The 19337-nt window shown below is 39.4% G+C and overlaps 1 protein-coding gene across 4 annotated transcripts in view; it reads right to left on the bottom strand.

Moving 5' to 3' along the window:
- The window catches only part of LOC124401773, a 59369-nt gene that overhangs the window by 29985 nt on the left and 10047 nt on the right, over window positions 1–19337 (bottom strand). For all 4 annotated transcript variants that reach the window (XM_046874214.1, XM_046874217.1, XM_046874216.1 and 1 more), the window contains exons 3-10: window positions 17089–17248; window positions 13739–14189; window positions 12773–13198; window positions 10854–11009; window positions 6652–6870; window positions 5240–5328; window positions 4389–4473; window positions 173–238 (exon numbers count right to left, since the gene is read on the bottom strand). In XM_046874214.1, the coding sequence (XP_046730170.1) occupies window positions 173–238; window positions 4389–4473; window positions 5240–5328; window positions 6652–6870; window positions 10854–11009; window positions 12773–13198; window positions 13739–13895 (1198 nt within the window). In that variant the 5' untranslated portion in view covers window positions 13896–14189; window positions 17089–17248. The remainder of the gene's footprint in view (window positions 1–172; window positions 239–4388; window positions 4474–5239; window positions 5329–6651; window positions 6871–10853; window positions 11010–12772; window positions 13199–13738; window positions 14190–17088; window positions 17249–19337) is intronic.

The raw sequence follows: 19337 nt of genomic DNA, 5'->3' as shown, positions 1-19337 counted from the left end.
GCTTTTTTTTGTCTTGTGTAGTTATTTGAGACAAAAGAAAGCTGCTAGTTTTTTAATGGTTGTAGATACAGCTTGGCTCGTAAACTACGACATGTAAAGAGAAGACGTTTCCATTAACGCTTTATTGGAGGTAATTGCCTCACTGTAAGGGTTGTATAAAGACATCGCTCACCCATCGACTGTGCGCTCAGGTGGAGGTTTTCACTGATGAGGTCACTTCCTTCTGAATACGGCGTGACTGCAGAGCAAAACAACAAGACACAAATAAGCACTATGTAAAAAAAAGTAACAAGTAGCACATTTTAGTTCAAGTCATAAGTTTGACAATCATGTTATAAGCCTGGCATTGAAGTTCTTGGACATATTGACAACTAATATCTCTATTGTTCAAACATTTGCTTGGCTAATGGGTTACTTTGTATATTTCTTAATACCACAGATCTGTTAAATTCTGGATTCTGATTGGTCAGAAGGTATTGAGATATTACCTGTAAAAGCAACCCTGTAGTAGTGTAGCAGCCCTGACATTAGCGGCTAACATGCTAGCTTTAATAATTTATCATTTCTAAAGTAACAGCTGATTCAGGCACTTGGACAGTGGACCCTTAATCTATATTTGTTGAAGTGGTGAAGTTTGAAGGAATCTCCAGTGTCAGGAGTAAGGCTGTAACTTTTCAGCATTGCAGTTTCTTGCTAACATACAGCTAATCTTTTTGTTTATTTCTCTCTTTCTCTATCTTTCTTCTAGCTATTTTTTAAAAGCTAAGAGTTTAAAAAAAAATGTCCAGGCATATGCTATTTTCTCAAACTAGCGAGGAGGAGCAAAGCTGTGTTTGGATGCTGTAGCCTGAAATGCTTCCTTCACTTGAACTAGGAGACCCAAACATGTTCCAGCATGACATACATGGTTTGGAGTGGAAGATCATCTGCTATAAAGCTTTGACCTCAACCCTATTTAACACATTTTAAGGTGAATGTAAACACTGACTGCAACCCAGGCCTCCTCACATCACCTACATCGGGACTTGACTTTACTAACTGGTTGAAAGAGCACAAATTTCCACAAAATATAGTAAAACATCTTCCCAAAAGAGTGGAGGTTATTATAACAGCAAATGAAGACTACATGGAATGGAATGCTCCCAAAGACTATACTGCTAATGTGCAAAACATTTATAAGGCATAATAGTAAATACATGCATAATAATATGTCATGATAGCGATAGTGGTAATTATTGCTGACACGTCACCTTCATGATCCAGGGTTCAGGTAAAGTGTGAAAAATGCTAAGCCGTCCTGTGCATCTTTGTGACTTTGCTCGGCTGAGTAGCTCACGCTTGGTAGATGTGGTTGTCTAATGGAGATGAATGTGTTTGTGTGTGTGTGTGTGTGTGTGTGTGTGTGTGTGTGTGTGTGTGTGCACGTGCTACATGGAACATTAAACCCGGTGACTGATGTCCGTCTCTAGGTTACACAAGAGTCAAGTGGAGGAAAGTCTTGGAGTGTGTGTAAACTTAAAAAATAAAAAAAAAACACAAAAAAAGATTACATAAAAGTGTCAGAGAAACAAATGAGACATTGAGACATTAGTAAAAGTGGAAGGGAGAAAGAAAGTGGTCTTTCATAGCCCAGTGCAAAAGTTTGCACACCCTTCACTTTAAAAAGACATTCAATTTTTTTTCACTGGGATTTGTTTTTACACTCTCAGAATCAAAATGGGTTTTATTTTCAATTGTGCTCACACACAAGCTTCTAGGTACAACATTATAAAATTGAAAAATACAAAAAGAATAAAGGATGATGCATGTACACATTTACAGATCTTATATACATGAATGGGCAAGTGTCTTTTTGAGTTTTGTATTTGTGCATATTTATGAGAGAAAGTAACTTGTAAAACTTTCTAAAACAGAGGTGTCCCAACATTTTCCTCTGAAGAGCCTAAAATTAAACCTATGGCATGGCTTAGTTTGGGCATCTCTGTTCTAAAACAATAGATTCATATTCAGTATCTCTTTTTTGGTACTTTTTCCAAAGAATTAATTACTTATTTAATAAAACCTATTTTTTAATGTTGAAATGTACATATTTTTGCTCCACTGTGAAAACGCTTTCCAAATTTCTTTTTTCTCTATCTCTATCTATCCCTTTCTCACTGTTCTATCATCTATCTATCTATCTATCTATCTATCTATCTATCTATCTATCTATCTATCTATCTATCTATCTATCTATCTATCTATCTATCTATCTATCTATCTATCTATCTATCTATCTATCTATCTATCCATCCATTTCTCCATTCATCCCTCCCCTTTATGTAATTCCAAAAACTCTCTATTTTTGTATTAAGTTTGTAAATGTACTACAGCACAATATTATTTACAATGAGGCAAACTGCAGTGCTCTGATTCAGAAGATGTATAATAAATATAAAGTTATTAGAAATTAATAAGCATTAATCAAATACTGAATTCTGTTTTGTAAACTGTAAAAAACACCAATCTGGTTTTTGCCCTGAACTGCCCTGCAATCTCTAAACTGAATACGTTTCTGTACATGACACGGCCGGCCACACAGGAGGAGAGGCACCAGGCGCTGGGCAGTTTGCTCTCAGGGAGGATTATGGGGCTTAAGTGTACCGGAGACAGAGAGACACCAAACACTGTCACGGAGAGGAGCCACACAGCTACAGGTGAGCAAGTGGTTCATCAAACAAAATCACAGAGGACGGGTTTTAAAAATCACATCACAAATATCCACAGCGTTTTACCATCTAGCGCCCTCTCAGAAACTCCTCAGCAGAATTCAGCATTTACTGTGACATTTATATCACATTGCGGTTTGATTCTCTACTCTAATTCATAAATTATTACTTAATCTCAGCACACATTCCCGTCATGGAATTATTTTCCAACCACTACACTGAATTTTAAACATATTTTCACCACTGTAGTCTTCGGGTCTCAGAAGCCAGTGACTAAGTTTGTTTTGTCTGAATACTTGAGTGCGATTGGCTGGAAGGCATTTGAATACACAGGTAGCTGTAGTCAGTGGTGAATGAGATCAGTGGGGACACTAACTTTTAACCTCATTAATAAATATTCATTATAACAATGTACATAAGGAAACACTCACTGTTCTATCTATCTATCTATCTATCTATCTATCTATCTATCTATCTATCTATCTATCTATCTATCTATCTATCTATCTATCTATCTATCTATCTATCTATCTATCCATTTGCATTTATAAAGCACAATTAGATTTAATATATACACTTTGCTATTATTTTTCCAGGAGCCACTAAACAGTTCCCAGTAGTTCCTCCGCCATACGCTTTAAGGTGGAAAAGAACAATAATTTGACCCTTTAAGGGGTTAAGTGTGTTTTATCCGAGCCATGAAAAAGAAACTCAAGTCTCCAGAACCCGGAACAGGATGAGAGTTTGGCCATTACAATTATTTATAAGTGTAAAATGCTTTGTTTAGACTCTGCTGAAAGTAAATTAGTAGATAAAGAGAAGGTGCTAGAACATTTCCTTGTTAGCAGGGACGTGTTTGTAATATCCTAATAGGCCACATGTAGAATTGTAGCAAAGCTTTTGTTTTCTCGATCGGCCATTGTTCGTACTAATACGAGCTAAGGTTGTTTGAATTTGCAACATCCTTTCCTGTGTGGTCTCCTGATGTGGAGCATTTGTAGAAGAAACAACGGCACATTTCTCACATTCTGTGACGGGTGTTAGGCCGAGAGCGCACGCTCAAAGCAAACACAGGGTGTAGTGAGAGTTCACTGAGGTTCTTTAAGTGGTTACGGCAACATTATAATGCAAATCTATCTATCTCTTTATCTATTTATCTGTCTGTCTGTCTGTCTGTCTGTCTGTCTGTCTGTCTGTCTGTCTGTCTATCTATCTATCTATCTATCTATCTATCTAATGAACTTATTTATTAAGTTGATTAATTGTTTACTATCTATCTATCTATCTATCTATCTATCTATCTATCTATCTATCTATCTATCTATCTATCTATCTATCTATAGTTCTATCTATTTGATTAACTTAATAATGTTGTTGTTTAATGATTTAACGACTGTATTTACCTTTTTATTTATTCAATTCATGTATTAATAAAAGAATTCAGAATATTTATTCAATTAATTAATTAAGTAATTCATGTATTAGTTTTTTTTTTAATGAACTGATTAACTTGTTTATTGAACGAATTGATCACTTCATTGATTTATTAGATTTTGTATTTTTTGTTTAATTCATTAATTCATTATGTATTCATTTCTATCTTTATTAATGGAGATATTGGTGTTGTGCCAACTTTTAAAAAATATATATATTTTTTATGTAAGAAAGCAGACTGTGCACCTTTTTCCTCATGGGGAGTGTCTTCTCTCGAGCCGCAGCTGAGAGACCAGGAGGACGATCTGGAGATGTCTTCAGCGCCACTACGCTTTTTATTGCAAACACACATAAAATATAGATATTATGTCAATTATGAAGGTGGATCACCTGTTTATGTGTGTATGTATGTGTGTAAAAGAGAGAGAGAGAGAGAGAGAGGGAGAAAGAGAGAGAGAGAAAGAGATCTGTTGAACACAATAGCATCTCTGCATGAAGCAGCTCCCTGTATAATCGGACCCCAGGACCCTCCATTGTGCCTGAGCTGAAATGACGGAGGCTCCCAGGCCGCTCATTTCTCCAGCAAAGTTCTCAAAGACTTAATAGGCAAAGATCAATAACGCCTTTAATACACTTGTGCACCTGCAGGTGCATCTATTGCTCCCAAACTTACCGCTTGCTGCTACCGTTTAGCCTCAGAGCCCTGGCCTTTTCCTTTCTCTTTCCCTCCTTTCCTTCTTCCCTCCTTTCTTAATCTCTACAAAACCCCCTGCAAAATAAACCTGTTACTCCAGAGTGCAGTTATGGAGTTTGTTGGATGACACAAGAGTTCTAAAGTTTAACCTTTTGGGGATTGTACATGGTGGCCTCACCCCCATGACTGATTAACCACACACACACACACACACACACACACACACACACACACACACACACACACCTGCCACCCAACAGCATCCAGAAATCCCCATTCAACTCGCAATCAGTTAGCTCTGCAAGGATGGCAGTCATAAAGTAGTGTTTACAAATAGATTCCTCACCTCACTTTTATGTGTAGTGTGTGTGCATGTGTGTGCGTGTGTGTGTGTCAGGCCTACCCCTGGAGTTCCACTCCTGATGTCCATTTCTCCAAGTGGAACATGCCTTACACTTAAAGACACACCGCTGCTCACCTGTACGTAGGGATCTGCACACAAATATACCCATGCCCCCCCCACACACAAACACATTTAAACAGGAAAGCAGGCTCTTACAGTAAAAAAAAAACACACACAAAACACAATAAGGGTACGGCTTAATGCGCTGAAAAGAGAAGGAGCACAAGCGAGGCACGTGCCAGAGCCGGTAATGCCATGTCTTCGTCATGGCTGGAGTTCCATAATCCTTCTGCAAATACTGATAGAATTGCAGCTACACAAACCCGCAGCAGCACCTGTCTACCTGTAGCGTGCCAGGTGTATACACACACGCCCCAGTGCAAACACACTTTAAAAGAAGCAAGGCCTCCATGCGTTCTCCATGTGCGCGCATGTATGCGTTTGCATTTGTGGCAGATTTTAGCGACACATTTACACCACGTCATGCTTCCAAACGAAGATCAGAACCGATCTGCCGCAGATCCTTCCCTTCCCTTGTCTTTGATTCCGTGTTTATCTGCGGACACATGAACAATATACAATAGGGAATGCCGAGCTCGCCATCAAAACGACCCGGTGACCTGGCGTTCGGGTGAAAATGTTTTTTTTTTTACGTTAATCATAAACCCAGAACTCTTTCATCTCTATTAATATGTCTAGTTCATAACTCCATAAAAAGGTGTTTTCTTTCAGACAAGTGATGGCTCACTGTAGCCTTTTTACGACTGCCTGGCTACAGTTAAGGGCCCCTTGTTGTTGCACGCGCTCCATAGCAGATGAGAAGCATGCCGGCCTGAGTTCAAAGCCAGCGCTGATTGGGTCAGGACCACTCCCTTACACCACACACACACACACACACACACACACACACCGTAAAGACATTACAGCTCAAGGCCAGCCAACGTCCGACCCACCTGTCAATTAGTGCTAAAATTTCCCCTTCTCTATCTCTTTTTTCCCTCCAACATGCTCACACTGCTCGGGCCAACGGTTCTCTCCTAGGTTTTTTCCCACCTTCTTTTGTTACACTTGCTTTTTTTTTTTTTTGAGTTTTATTAAAAGGCAATCAAGTTGTTGTTGGTCCCGAATGCAAACATGGCTATCTGTGATCAGATAAAGAGCAAAGATAACGTGGGCTGAATGTGTCCATCTATAATTATGCACAAAAAAAAAAAAAAAAACATGGAAAAATAAAAAAAGCGCTCTTTGTGCAGGCAGGCACACGCCAGCACACACACGCACACACACACACACACACACACACACACACACACACACACACACACACACACACACTGCTGTCTATCAGTGTTCCATATCCACCCCTGCACTGGGCAGGTGTTGCACAGCAGGCTATATGATACACTCTTTACCTGTGCACTGATAATGCTGGGGAATGCCCAAGCTCCAGACTTGAAGCCCAGGTTCATAGTCTCCTCTCTCCTCTATCAAACTGTTCCATTCCTCATCTGGCAGAGGTTCCAGACTCTCAGATGCTCCTCTTTCCAGCAACAAGAGCTGCACACGGGATAGAGAACCAAGCTCTCCGGAGTCACATCCGACTGTTAGAGCGGCCAAACCAGGACTCAAATCTGTAACAGAGAACAGAGATTTTAAAAGTTACTGAATGTTACAGACAAGAGCAGATTTAATAGGTATAGGATACACTCTTTACACTCTTCAAGTGTTTCTAATGTGGTCTTTGGATTTGTTAAAGAAATTACGTGCCACTATTGTGTATGTTTTTATTAATGTTGTCCTGCCACCCTAAAATCTATACACACATACACATACATATACAGTATATTATATATATATATATATATATATATATATATATATATATATATATATATATATATATATATATATCTGACTTTCCCAGCCATATGAAGTTTTTTTTTCTTTTTCAAAAATAGTTATCGCAAAGCTGAAAGCACACAATTTTATAGGATGTCTTTTGGATGCAACATGAAATGACATGAAATTCTCTCTTCCTCAACCCAATCCTGTTCCAGCATGACAAAACTGCTGTGCAAAAAAACCATCTCCATTAAGAGCTGGTTTTGTGCCATGCTTTACATGGGTTGGAGTGGAAGATCTCCTGCTATAGAGCTCTGACTTCATCCCTATTGAATACCTTTGGGATAAATTAGAATACTGAGCGAACCCCAGACCTACTCACCTCACCTAAATCAGTACTTGATTTTACTCTTGTGCCTGAATGAGCACAAATGTCCACAAGCACACTCCAAAATTTAGTGGAACATCTTCCCAGAAGAGTGGAGGGAAATATAAGAGCAAATTGGGCCTAAATGTGGAATGCGATTCTCAAAAATCACATATACTTGTGACCAGGTGTCTGCAAACATTTGGCAATATAGTGTATATAATTATGTATGTACTGTATATACTGTATACACAGTATACAGAACTGTTGATATCTTATGAAAATATTTATATTAATATAATTTTCAACTAATCCCTAATCCTGTATTTCTGAAAATGCAACAGATATAATATTATATTATAATAATATCTCAAGATCCTTAATAATGGTTTTATTAAATATATAACTGTAACTACTACTCATTTTTTTGTTTTCACAAATAAATAGCACAAACTATTAGACTGTATAGGATATACATTGAAAAATAAAATATTGAATACTGTAGAAAACTATACTATAGTTATACTGTATTGTGAGAAATACAGCAGTACATTGTGTGGATATAAAACCCACTGAAATTTGTATTGATTTGAGCAGTACATTGCCCTTAAGGCTTGCAAGGAAGATTACGCAAATGTGAACTAATTCCATATATTGTTTTGTTTGTTTTTATTTTTTCTGTGACTGTTACATGCTGTAAAGGATAGAATAATACTTGTGCTCCTGTATAATCACACCTGAGCTCATTATAACACATCTTCATGGAAACTATTTATTGTCACTAAACACATTTAACAAATATTTCCATATTTTTCTTTAAAGGTGTAAAAACATTTACAAGTTTCTATCTAACAGTCACGCCCTGAGGTGCGATGGTGATCTTCTCGCTCATGCAAATCACCTGTCTTCTCTTTTTCAGGGTGTGGCCTGTCAATCAAACCCAGCCTCAGCACACAAGAGTGTCGCTCTGCCCTGGAAGGGATTAGTGTGATTGACTTTTTCACCTCAGGCTACTGTTTTCACCTCGTTTAGGTTGAAAGCGCATGTGTGTGTGTGTGTTTTGGCACGTGTGTGTGTGCAAACAGTATCGCAGTGTGAGGAAAAGAAAGAGCGTGATGATGCTCACTTTCAGTTCAGTCAATATAAACCCTTAATTACATGCTATTGTATAATAAATGACAGCAAATAATTCATGGGAAAATCTTTTTTAGATGGTGAGAATTTGTAATGGTCATGTTGGCACTGAGGAAAAACATCATGTGCAAAGATTAGTGTTTTCTAATTCAATATCAATTAGAAATAAATGTACTTATTTTATAATGAAGCTACTGCATTTTTTAAGTTTTTGGCAAGTGGATCAGCTGACCAGTCATTTCAAGACATTTTCAATGGGTTTTTTGTATAAAAATAATAAAATAATCTCTTTAAAAAAAATGCTTCTTGGTAAATTACATCAGAGAACAAAAATCTATGCTAATTTTATAGAGTAAGCATAGCATATTCAATGTGTCACTATAGTAAACAAAAAGGTTCACCATGGATTCTTTAATGGTTCGTTTCATTATTAAGAGGTCTTAGCTTATTAAAAGTGTCTACCTGGAAATCTACAGAGATTGTAGCTTAATTTTGCTTGAAAACTAGAGAGAAAGAGAGATTGCAATGAAACTAGCAGGGTGGTCAGAAGGTCATGTCATGGGGTCAGGTTTGTTAAGTCAGTTAAACACCTTCTAACACCTTGTTAGGGATCAGGAGGAAATCCTGAGGGAGAAACCTTCCAGTCCAGGTAAAACCCTTCTTCATGATTCACTAACCAAAGTCACACACTCTTGAACAAACACAATCTGGGGATTTCTCTTTGGTTGAGGATTAGAGTTGGAACAACAAACAGATTTAAGACACTGTTAGCATTCGGCTGTGTAACTAGCATAATGACTGAAGCAGATGATGGTAATGAGGTCTAAACAAAAACATGGCACTGTAGGCTATGATTCTTATCAAAAGCTCAAATGTGTTACAAAGGAAACAGATTTTACTCGTCCATTGAATACTAATAGTTCTACTTTCTTACATGATACTGTAATTTGATTTGTTTTTTATTTGAAGATCAGTTTTTGAAAGATTGCTTTACTACTTTGTCTTTTATTTTTGATTGACTTGTTCATTTTATTTTGCCATGTTGAAGAGGCTGTTGTGTTGATCTCGATCAATGCAGTGTTGAGGTGTACAATTTGAATTGTATTATAGGAAATTAAATAAAACCTCACAAATAAACCATTTTTGGCTTTTCACTAACATGTGTCTTGGTGTCGAGGACTTGTGCATCTTTGAGGCCTACATACAATATATGTAAAATACTGAAGTACTGTTCAAATGAGATACTCTTAACAGTCTGCTACACTGACTCAGGACTACAGGTTGCATTTGATCAAAGTCCCTGCACACCTAAACATCATTTAGTTGTAATTAATGGGCATTCCGTGCCATAAGGATGGGTTTCTTCTTGAGTGTGGTTCCTATCAAGGTTTCTTCCTTATGCTATCTCAGGGAGTTTTTCTCTCATTAGGGACAAACTTACACTTATAAAGAGCAATCCTATTCATTCTTCCTTAACACATTATCTGTGTATAGCTGCTTTGGCAGTAAGGTATCTATACTTCTACTCAAGTATGATTTTCAGATATTCTTTACATCCCTGTCTGTGGGATAAATTAGCCCAAAAATGATAGGTGATGTGAAGCTGTAAACCTTGAAGAAGTCTATTAATGATATTAATATTAGTCTTTAAAATGTAATTAGGGGTGTAATGGTTGGAATTGGTTTACTTGTAGGCTAAGTGAAGGTGTGTCAATGGTTTGGATGCATCGACTTGTGCTAATGAGATAACGGTGTCTCTATGGCTTAGTGAAGTCTCCCAGTTGTAGGTGAGGTGATAGTGTAAGGTGTGATTATGGTTGAAATAATTCTACCTCTAGTAAATGAGATTATGATATAGATCAATTTACCTGTGGTAGGCAAGTAGAAGGTAGGCGAAGTCTAGGTAAGTATATGGTGTAAATACATCTACCAGTGGTAGGTGGGATGAAGGGGGAATTATGGTTTACATATTTTTACCTCTAGTAAATGAGGTGTAGATCAATGCAACTGTGGTAGGCAAGTTGATGGTTGGTGGGGTTAAGGTGTGTATATGGTTTAAATAATTCTGCCTCTAGTAAATGAGGTGATAGTGTAGATCAACGAACCTGTGGTAGGAAAGTAGAAGGTAGGTGAGGTAAAGGTCTATATATTGGTTAGAAAAGTGTACCTGTATTAAATTCTTGCATAATAATATTTTGGAGAAATCTACTAGAGGTAGGCAAGTTATAAGAATCACCTTACAGTAGGTGTCATCATGATGACCATGCTTACCTGTGGTTACTGAGGTGCTATCAATGTTGCTACAGTCAGCATGATCCAAGGACTGACAGGACACACTCCGAGGTGCTGCAGCATCCAGCTTAGCAAACATGTCAGACTGAGAACAGCTTACTGGGGAACTGAGAGATGCTCTTGACCCATGGCTGCCTGAAACAACCCAAATCAAAACATCAATTGACCCTGCTTCTGTTCATGTGTGCATAATGTTTATATTAGTGTATCCTGAAGTGCAGCTTTATTGGGGAACATTAACTGCCACTTTAATAAACACATACAGTTGCTTCGCCTGTAGATGTACATTGAAAACCAAATTTCTCTTTCCCCAATTTTTCTATATCAAACCCCACCACTTAAATGCACAATATAGAACATTGATGATTCCCATCCTACTATTGTTGCCAAATTGGCGGTCATCTTTAGCGAACTGCTCTTCAAGACCCTTACAGTCTGCTAGTGGTTTGCTAGTGAGGGCTATCTGACTTGTGTGTGCATGTCTCCCTTTATGTATGTAGCATGTTTGTGTATGAGCTATAGCGGGTCAGTGGGTCATTGTGGATAGACCCATGGATATCCATACAATGTTTCCTCTTTTACTCTGTCTCTTCTTCTGTCTTTCGTGCTGGCCACACAGTGTGGCTGTCAGGGTCAGCGTGTGTGGCAGGGGGATTCAGAGCGATGGGGGTCCCTCTCATTGTCAAGGACAGTTACACGCTGGAGGGGACACTGAAAGAGGTCACAGCAGGGTCGATCGCTGACTGCCGGCCCATGGCATTGGGAAAGATGGAGAGAGACCAGGAGTGACACAAAGCCCATAGAGTCTGCCTTGAAGAGGATACACACTATCACACAAACTGAACACCCAGACACTAACCCTCCCACACATACACACACACACAGGGGTGGCAAGAGAGAAAAAGGTCATACACTTCACCCTCCAGGCATGGACACTCATGCCTTCCGGATTTTGACTGCTGCTCTTTTTTATTTAGCAATTCCTTACATTACAATTTTACATTTTAAGTTATAAGTCATTATACATATAGCACTTTTAAAATTATAACTACTTCATCAATTGTTGATAAAAGACGAACATATCACCGGGCTACAAGTGACCATTCTTTCAACTCCAAAAAAAAAAAAAAAAAAAACTGACACAAAGAACAGTGGACGGCCTGGTCTGAAAGGGGCGAATTCCCATCACAAGTTCTCAATTGTCCTGCTCTTTCAGAAAGTCCCAGACTTGAGTCAGACATCAACGGGGCTGGCTCTTTATCCTGACCGGGAATGGTAAATTAGTGTGAGGAGGGCATCTGAGAGGTACGCCAATAGCTTGACACTCGCACTCTGTTCTCCCGTCAGCAGGGTGGCGGTCAGTGTGGATTTATGACTGCTTGCTCCACACGATCCTCTTTTCAACCAGAGAAGAAAAAGCGAGCGAGAGAAGGGGAAAAAGGCAGAAAGGAGGGAATGTCGAGAATGGGGCTCGAAAAGATGTATAAGGGGCCGTGGCTACCTCTTTTAGACCCCCTCCCCTTCCCTGCCCTTGCAAACGTTCCTATTGTAGTGGACTGGCTGCTTTGATTCAAACTGGGGATTCAAATAGTACCAGCTCAAGTCTTCTTTAAGAAAATCCCTCAAACACACAATTTTCATAAAGGACAAAAAAGAAAAGCCCTCCCCATGATAGTTGTGACATGGTGATAGCGGACAAAACCGTGATGTAGCACTGCATTGAGCGATCTTTCTCGCTTTTGTGAACGAATGCTTAGTTACGCTTGGCACAATCCACCCCTGAGTGGGGCTATGAATACACACAAGTCCAGCAGAGGATCAAGACATACAGGTTCACAATGGCACAGTAAGAAAGTCATATATGTAGGGACAGTGCTGGTTAAGCTAAAAAAGCTTACCTCTCCGGGGTGTGATCGGAGGTAGTATGGGCCAGCAGCAGGTTTTCCATTCCGAGAGAACATCCAGTGGAGAAGCAGATGCAAGTATAGACTGAGACTCGAGATTTGCAGTGCAAGGGCTTGAAGCTCCATCAACATCTGTGGGCTGGTTAGGGTTTGGGGTTCTTTTTACCACAGGGTCCTCAATCTGAATAATTGGAGTTTCCTTTAAGTTGCTAAGATGTTTGGTATACGGAAGTTCTTGGCTAAGAGATCTTTGGAGAGATTTGGAAAGAGTAGAGGTTGGGGGGGAGCAGGAGGCGAAGACTGCGCCATCAAGAGAGCTGAAGCAAAGATCAGACAAGGATGAAGCGCAGGCTGATAGGTCTTCACTGTTGAGATCTTCACCACCCATGTATTCTTCATCAGAGTCATCAATCTGATTTACTTGAAGTAGTAAAAAAAAAAATATTTAAGTCTTACTACTTGTTCGTGGTTTAGATTGACAGAATAGGTATACTATTGCACTAAAGCACTTTTGCACCTTTCTGAGACCCAAATTGTTTCTTTCAAAGTCCAAGAACCTCCCAATACCTTAGGGGAATGTACATTTATGGCATTTAGCAGACACCCTTATCCAGACTGACTTACATTTATCTCTTTAATACATGATTCATGGCCTTGAATAGGGGCCCAGGAGTGGCAGCATTATGTGGTAACTCCAATGCCTCAGCCACAAAGCTATCACCTCCCTCAAAATGTTATAGGAAATTATGTTTAAATAGATTCAATTCTACAAACGTGATTCCATTAACAAAATAGGTGGAATTCTCTGGTGCGTAAAGATCTACTTTTGTAAGTCATTTAAAAATGATACTACTATTACTTTTTAACCTGTTTTTTACCAACCATAAAGAAAAAATCAGTGCTATTCTAATAAGAAGTGAATAGTAGTGATCGATCTAGAGGTAGTTGAAGAGGAAGTACCTGAAGGTGAATTGGAAATGCTAGTGTTTATGTTGGTGCTATAGCTGAACTGACTGGATGGTGGACGACTCAGGTCTGTAAGAGAATCTGGGGTCCTGGGTGTCATTGGTGTCAGGGGGGTCACAGGACTTGATGGGGTGCCAGGAGTCATTGTCATTGGTGCCACTGCTTCACCTTCAGGTTCTGCATAGTCTTTCTGTTCTATTTGTGGGGAAATGGTCCCAGTCAACGTAACGTCTCTATGACTTATGTCTTCCTGTTTAATTGGGGTGTGTTCTGAGTTTGCGGAGGGAACTTGAAAAGACAGGAACACATCTGGGTTTGTCTCGGAATAGACCGACAGTGCTGGAGAGATCGCAGGGTCTGGAGAGGTGATGCTTGGATGTGGAGATGCTGGCACACTCGAAGATCATAGAGAAGTGCCTTAGGGAGTTCTGCTTTCTCTGAGTTTCTGAAAAGACAGAAAGACACCAATAAGTCATTTGATAATGAACGGATAAGCTCTAAAATCTGGCTCTGGACCAAAAACAGTTATAAATGCAGAACAGGAAGCAAAGGTGCTAGAGTTTCTCCAAAGAAATCCTGCAAGCAGAATAGAGCGGGGGGGGGGGTGGGGATAAATAGCGAATCAGACTTAGACTCCAGCTGTCTCGTGTGGAGATGGACCACTTGGCCGTCCTACAGGCTGTCCGGCACAAGACATCTCACACACACACACACACACACACACACACACACACACACACACACACACACACACCGCCTTAATGAAAGGCATTGTTGAGGGTGCACAAAGAGAGGTCCTGAATAATTATCATGGGGGTCCTTGGCGAGGGTCAGGCAGAAAGCTTATTCATCATCATTTCCAGTGAAAAGGGAGAGGGATGAGGCCGGGGCACTGACATTTTCTCTTCGTCACTCTGCTGAGACACAGAGCAAACAGCCTTTTGCCTGCTGGGAGCCCCCTACCCTCCAGATTCATCCTGGACACCCCTCTGAAAATGCTCCTGCCTTTCCAGGAGCAGATGTCTAGTTCCCAACTTAGTATGCAGAGGCTCTAAGATATGGTAATGACCACTTGTGATCACTATATGAAGGAACTCATTCTCATAATTGGGTGCCCCAACAAACTAATTATGGGCCGAGTGACAGCGGGAGCAAACAAATGAGCTTTCAGTTGGGATTCTCTGATGCCGCAGAGGGATTTTACATGTCCGGATATGATAAATACATGCTATCAAACAGCACAGTGGTGGTTTTGCATTGATTCCTTTGATTTTTTTACTGTTATTGTCATTTTGTCCTACTCATAAATATGACTAGTGGATCATGCAATGCTCTAAGTTCACAAATGAGGGCCTCATCTTTGTAGAACAGCAACACAAAATGTACACATGCTCTAGTCACACTGACAAGAATAAAAGCAAAACGTGTGATCGATGGATGGATGGATGAATGAATGGATGGATGGATGGATGGATGGAAGGATGGATGGATGGATAAATTGCTGGAGTCCACATTTCTGCAGTGCCCTATGCACAATACTCTTGGCTTCTCCATCTGCTCGAGTCACACACCACAAGTGTGAGTGCCTCTATGTGTGTGAACGACATGTGTCACAGCTCCCTTTTACAGCCCTCCCTGCTGCACACACACACACACACACACACACACACACACACACACACACACACACACACTCCTTGGGGAGCTGAAGGCAGGTCGAGGTCGATTGTGAAGGCCTCCAAGCACCATATGGCTGTATAATTAGTTTTGGCCCGTGGTGTTGAGCAATGCCCGCTCTCTGCTCTCTCGCCAGCTTGCACTCAAACACACAGTCCCGCAGGCTTCTTATGGCCAAGGCTATACAAATACCTTTACATCATTACTTTGGGCCTGGGTGAGGTCCTGAACATGATGGCCAACATGTACTCTACATTGTATTTGTATGATGGACATTATATATATACACATATATATATATATATATATATATATATATATATATATATATATATATATATATATATATATATATATATATATATATATATATATACTGTATATATTGTATGTGTTGACACCATATACAGTAGAGGCATATAAAAATATTTAATTTCCAGTTCGTCACAATGATTAGTACAATCATTGTATCCTCATATTCAAAAATTCAATTTTTTATTTATTTCAAATACATTTAATGTTATGGAAAATGATCATGTCCATTAAATGAATTCCTTCCGATGTTTATTGACGGTATCTCACAAAAGTGAGTACACCCCTCACAATGCTATAGAGATGAAACGTGGATATATTTTAGAGTAGTCAATGTGCATTATTGTCAAAATATCTTACAACATTAGGGTTGCACAAACCAGTGCACTATTAGATTGGGAGGGTTGCGTTAGGAAGGGCATCCAGCGTAAAACATGTGCCAAATCAAATATGCGGATGATGAATCAGAACAGATGCAGAGGACAGGGGGGTATGGAGACGGATTATCCGCTGTGGCGACCCCAAATAGGAGAAGCCGAAAGAAGAAGAAGAAGAATATCTGGCAACATAAGTGAGTACACCCCCAGTGATAACAGCTTTATGTCGCTTAACCATGTAAAGCCAAATGTCCTATTCATCATGTCTTATACATTTACATTTGCACCATTTAGCAGACGCCCTTGTCCAGAGTGACATACAAAAGTGCTCTAAAAATGATTAAATCTAGAGTGGAACGCTAATGTTCATGTTTTTGTCTGTTTGACAGGACCATACAAATTTGTCAAATTGTGTTTCCTGTATTAGAGCAGTTACATTTTTGGTGCTTTGAGTACATTTCTCCCATACTGACAACTGGATGTTCAACATGGCACCTCATGGCAAAGAACTCTGAGGATTTGAGAGTTAGAAATGTTGTTCTCCACAAAGATGGCTATAAGAAGCACCATAAGTTTCCTCACCTCACCTACTTCAGTACCTGACTTTAGTACAAACTTTATGGTGGAATGAGCACAAATCTCCACAAGATCTGGTGTAACATCTTCCCGAAAGATTGAAGGTTGTTATAATATAATTGAGACTACATGTGGAATGGAATGTTTGAAAAAGCACATACAAATATAATGGAAAGGTGTCCACAAACGTCTAATTAACAAAGAACTCCTTTACAGAAAGCTTCATCATATTAAACAGTTACATAAAAAAGAGCATTCACCATGTGTGCATTGTTGCTATAGAAACAAGAATGTATAAAACTATGCAACAAATTTAATTATTTGTGATATTTGGAACATTTAACACAACACATAAAAAGTGATAAATATACACAACCCAAGCTTGTCCCAAGTATATCTCACCTCGCTGTCTTGGTGGTTTTGGACCTTGTACCTTCACTTGGGATCTAGGTAGACGGGGTGTACGTGGGAAACAGGGTGGTCTGATCAAGCCTGGACATGTCTTCATGTGAGCCTCAAAACGTGAACATGGGGGTCGAGGTTCCCTGTTATGGAAGGCATCCTGTAGGAATAACAGTGAGTAAGTATGTGACTGTATTGTGTAATGATATAAGTCAGAGGTGTGTGTAGCTTTGTATTTGAATTTTTGGGGATTGAGTTTGGGGGAAACTGTTGAGAAATGGCACACATCACATCATAACCTTGTGCTCCAGAACATCTGATCACATGCACATTATCAACCTGTGCTGTTAATATCATGAACAGCAGCTATGATAATTCCTCGTCACTGCTTCTCTTTCTCTACCCATCCAGAGGCATCCTAAGGTTGCTCCAGCTCCAGTCACTTCCCACCTTATGAAGATTGTGGACCTTTAAAGAAGTAGATGCCGACCCCCCCAAACATCCCGAACCATCTAGAGACGTACCAGTGCCAATTGGAGTTTTGACATTGGACCTCTTTGAGTGTTTAAAGGCTCTGGCATGGAGAAGCTGGTGTTGGATCTGTAATGATCGCAAATGTTGAGCTATTTTTCCTTGCCACAGTCACCATGGCTGCTCATCAGGGATAAATACACACCGTTCACCTTAACTGTTAAATTCTCTAAAGCTGCTTTGAGACAATGTCTGTTGTGAAAAGCGCTATAGAAATAAACTTACCTTAACTTGACTTGAGAAATGGCTAAAAATATGTTATTTATGGTAGACTTACATTACACACTTGCACAAAATTATTAGTGTTTTTCATGTTTTAACGATTGCACCACACAAAGTCTGGACTGGGTAATTATAATACAAAATAATTATATATATTTATATATTTCTGTTCCTTGGTGTATATGAGTCAGCATTAATCCTTAAATGTTTGTATTTTTGTCAAATAAAGATGTTTTTCTTATTCCTCACTGATGACCTGATATTAGATACATGGAAAACGTCTGCTTTCCTCAGTGCCCCCTTGTGCCGACCAAATGAAATGAGATCCACATGTCACAGTGGTGCATCTTTTTTAAATCCCTCGTCTACCCACTTTTGCTTTAACACAAAAAACACCTTTCCTTTCTGTGACATTCATCTTCAGGGTAAACCTTTAAAAGCCGTGTTTGCTCTGAGAAGATGAAAGCCAGGAGGATCAGGCCGGTTTGGTCAATATTGGTTCTGAGGAGTTGATTATCAGCTGAAGCTGAAGCCACATACACATAGACACACACATACACATACACAGACATGCTGCCTTGGATTAATTTCCGTCTCCTCTGTCATTTACTCGTTAAACAGACTAAAGACAAGAGTACACAAAGGTCGGTCTGAAGCCTCGCCTATTAAAATCTATTCATATCCACAGTTTGCTTGCGCGATTCATATTGTGTTTCTGTTGTTTAAAAAAGCATGACATGGCCTCTCACTTTCTGTCTCTCTCTCTCTTTCTCTTTCTATCTCTCGCTTGGCCGTCTTTTGCTCCACCCAGATGTTTCAGGTACTTGAAGAGGCTCTTAAGCTCGCATCTGTGCTCGATTGTGTGCGTCCTTTGTTTAGTGAAAGCAGACAGGTGCCCTACTGCCTGTTACCTGTCATGAAACAGGTCCCAACCTGTCCAACCGGAGGAGATGCTCCCCCATATACACACACACACACACATACACAAACACAAACACACACATACACACACTCGTCATTCCCTTTATTTCTCCTCAATCGACTGACAGTAATTTGTTCAGCAAACATAGTTAGGTCAATTATAAATAGATAACTGCTTTTTGTGTCTTCTCATTGTCTCTTGCTCTCTCTCTTCTCCTCTCTCCCTCTCTCTCTCTCCCTTTCTCTCATTATTGTTTTCTCTTTTTATCTCTCCTGCTCACTTTCACCCAAATCCACAGCTTTGTGGATGTCAATTATTTGTTATGATCTAACAATTTGCCTATTATACACTGCTATTTATATAATTTCTCAATTCTCAATTTGTTTTCTAGTGCAGAAGTGCAGGTCAATACTACATATACACATTATCATTTCTATAACAGAAAAAGCTCTTCAGCTTTCATCATGGACATGGTCAAACACATGAACCCTCATTGAAACCTGCTCAATTGTTGATACAGTGACTTTTTTTTTCTATTAAGAGATGCATTTTATGGAAGAAGTCGGAAAATCTA

The sequence above is a fragment of the Silurus meridionalis genome, chromosome 18, assembly GCF_014805685.1.
Source record: "Silurus meridionalis isolate SWU-2019-XX chromosome 18, ASM1480568v1, whole genome shotgun sequence".
Lineage (NCBI taxonomy): Eukaryota > Metazoa > Chordata > Actinopteri > Siluriformes > Siluridae > Silurus > Silurus meridionalis.
The sequence above is the reverse complement of the archived record's forward strand: the minus strand, read 5'-3'. Positions and strand labels throughout refer to the sequence as shown.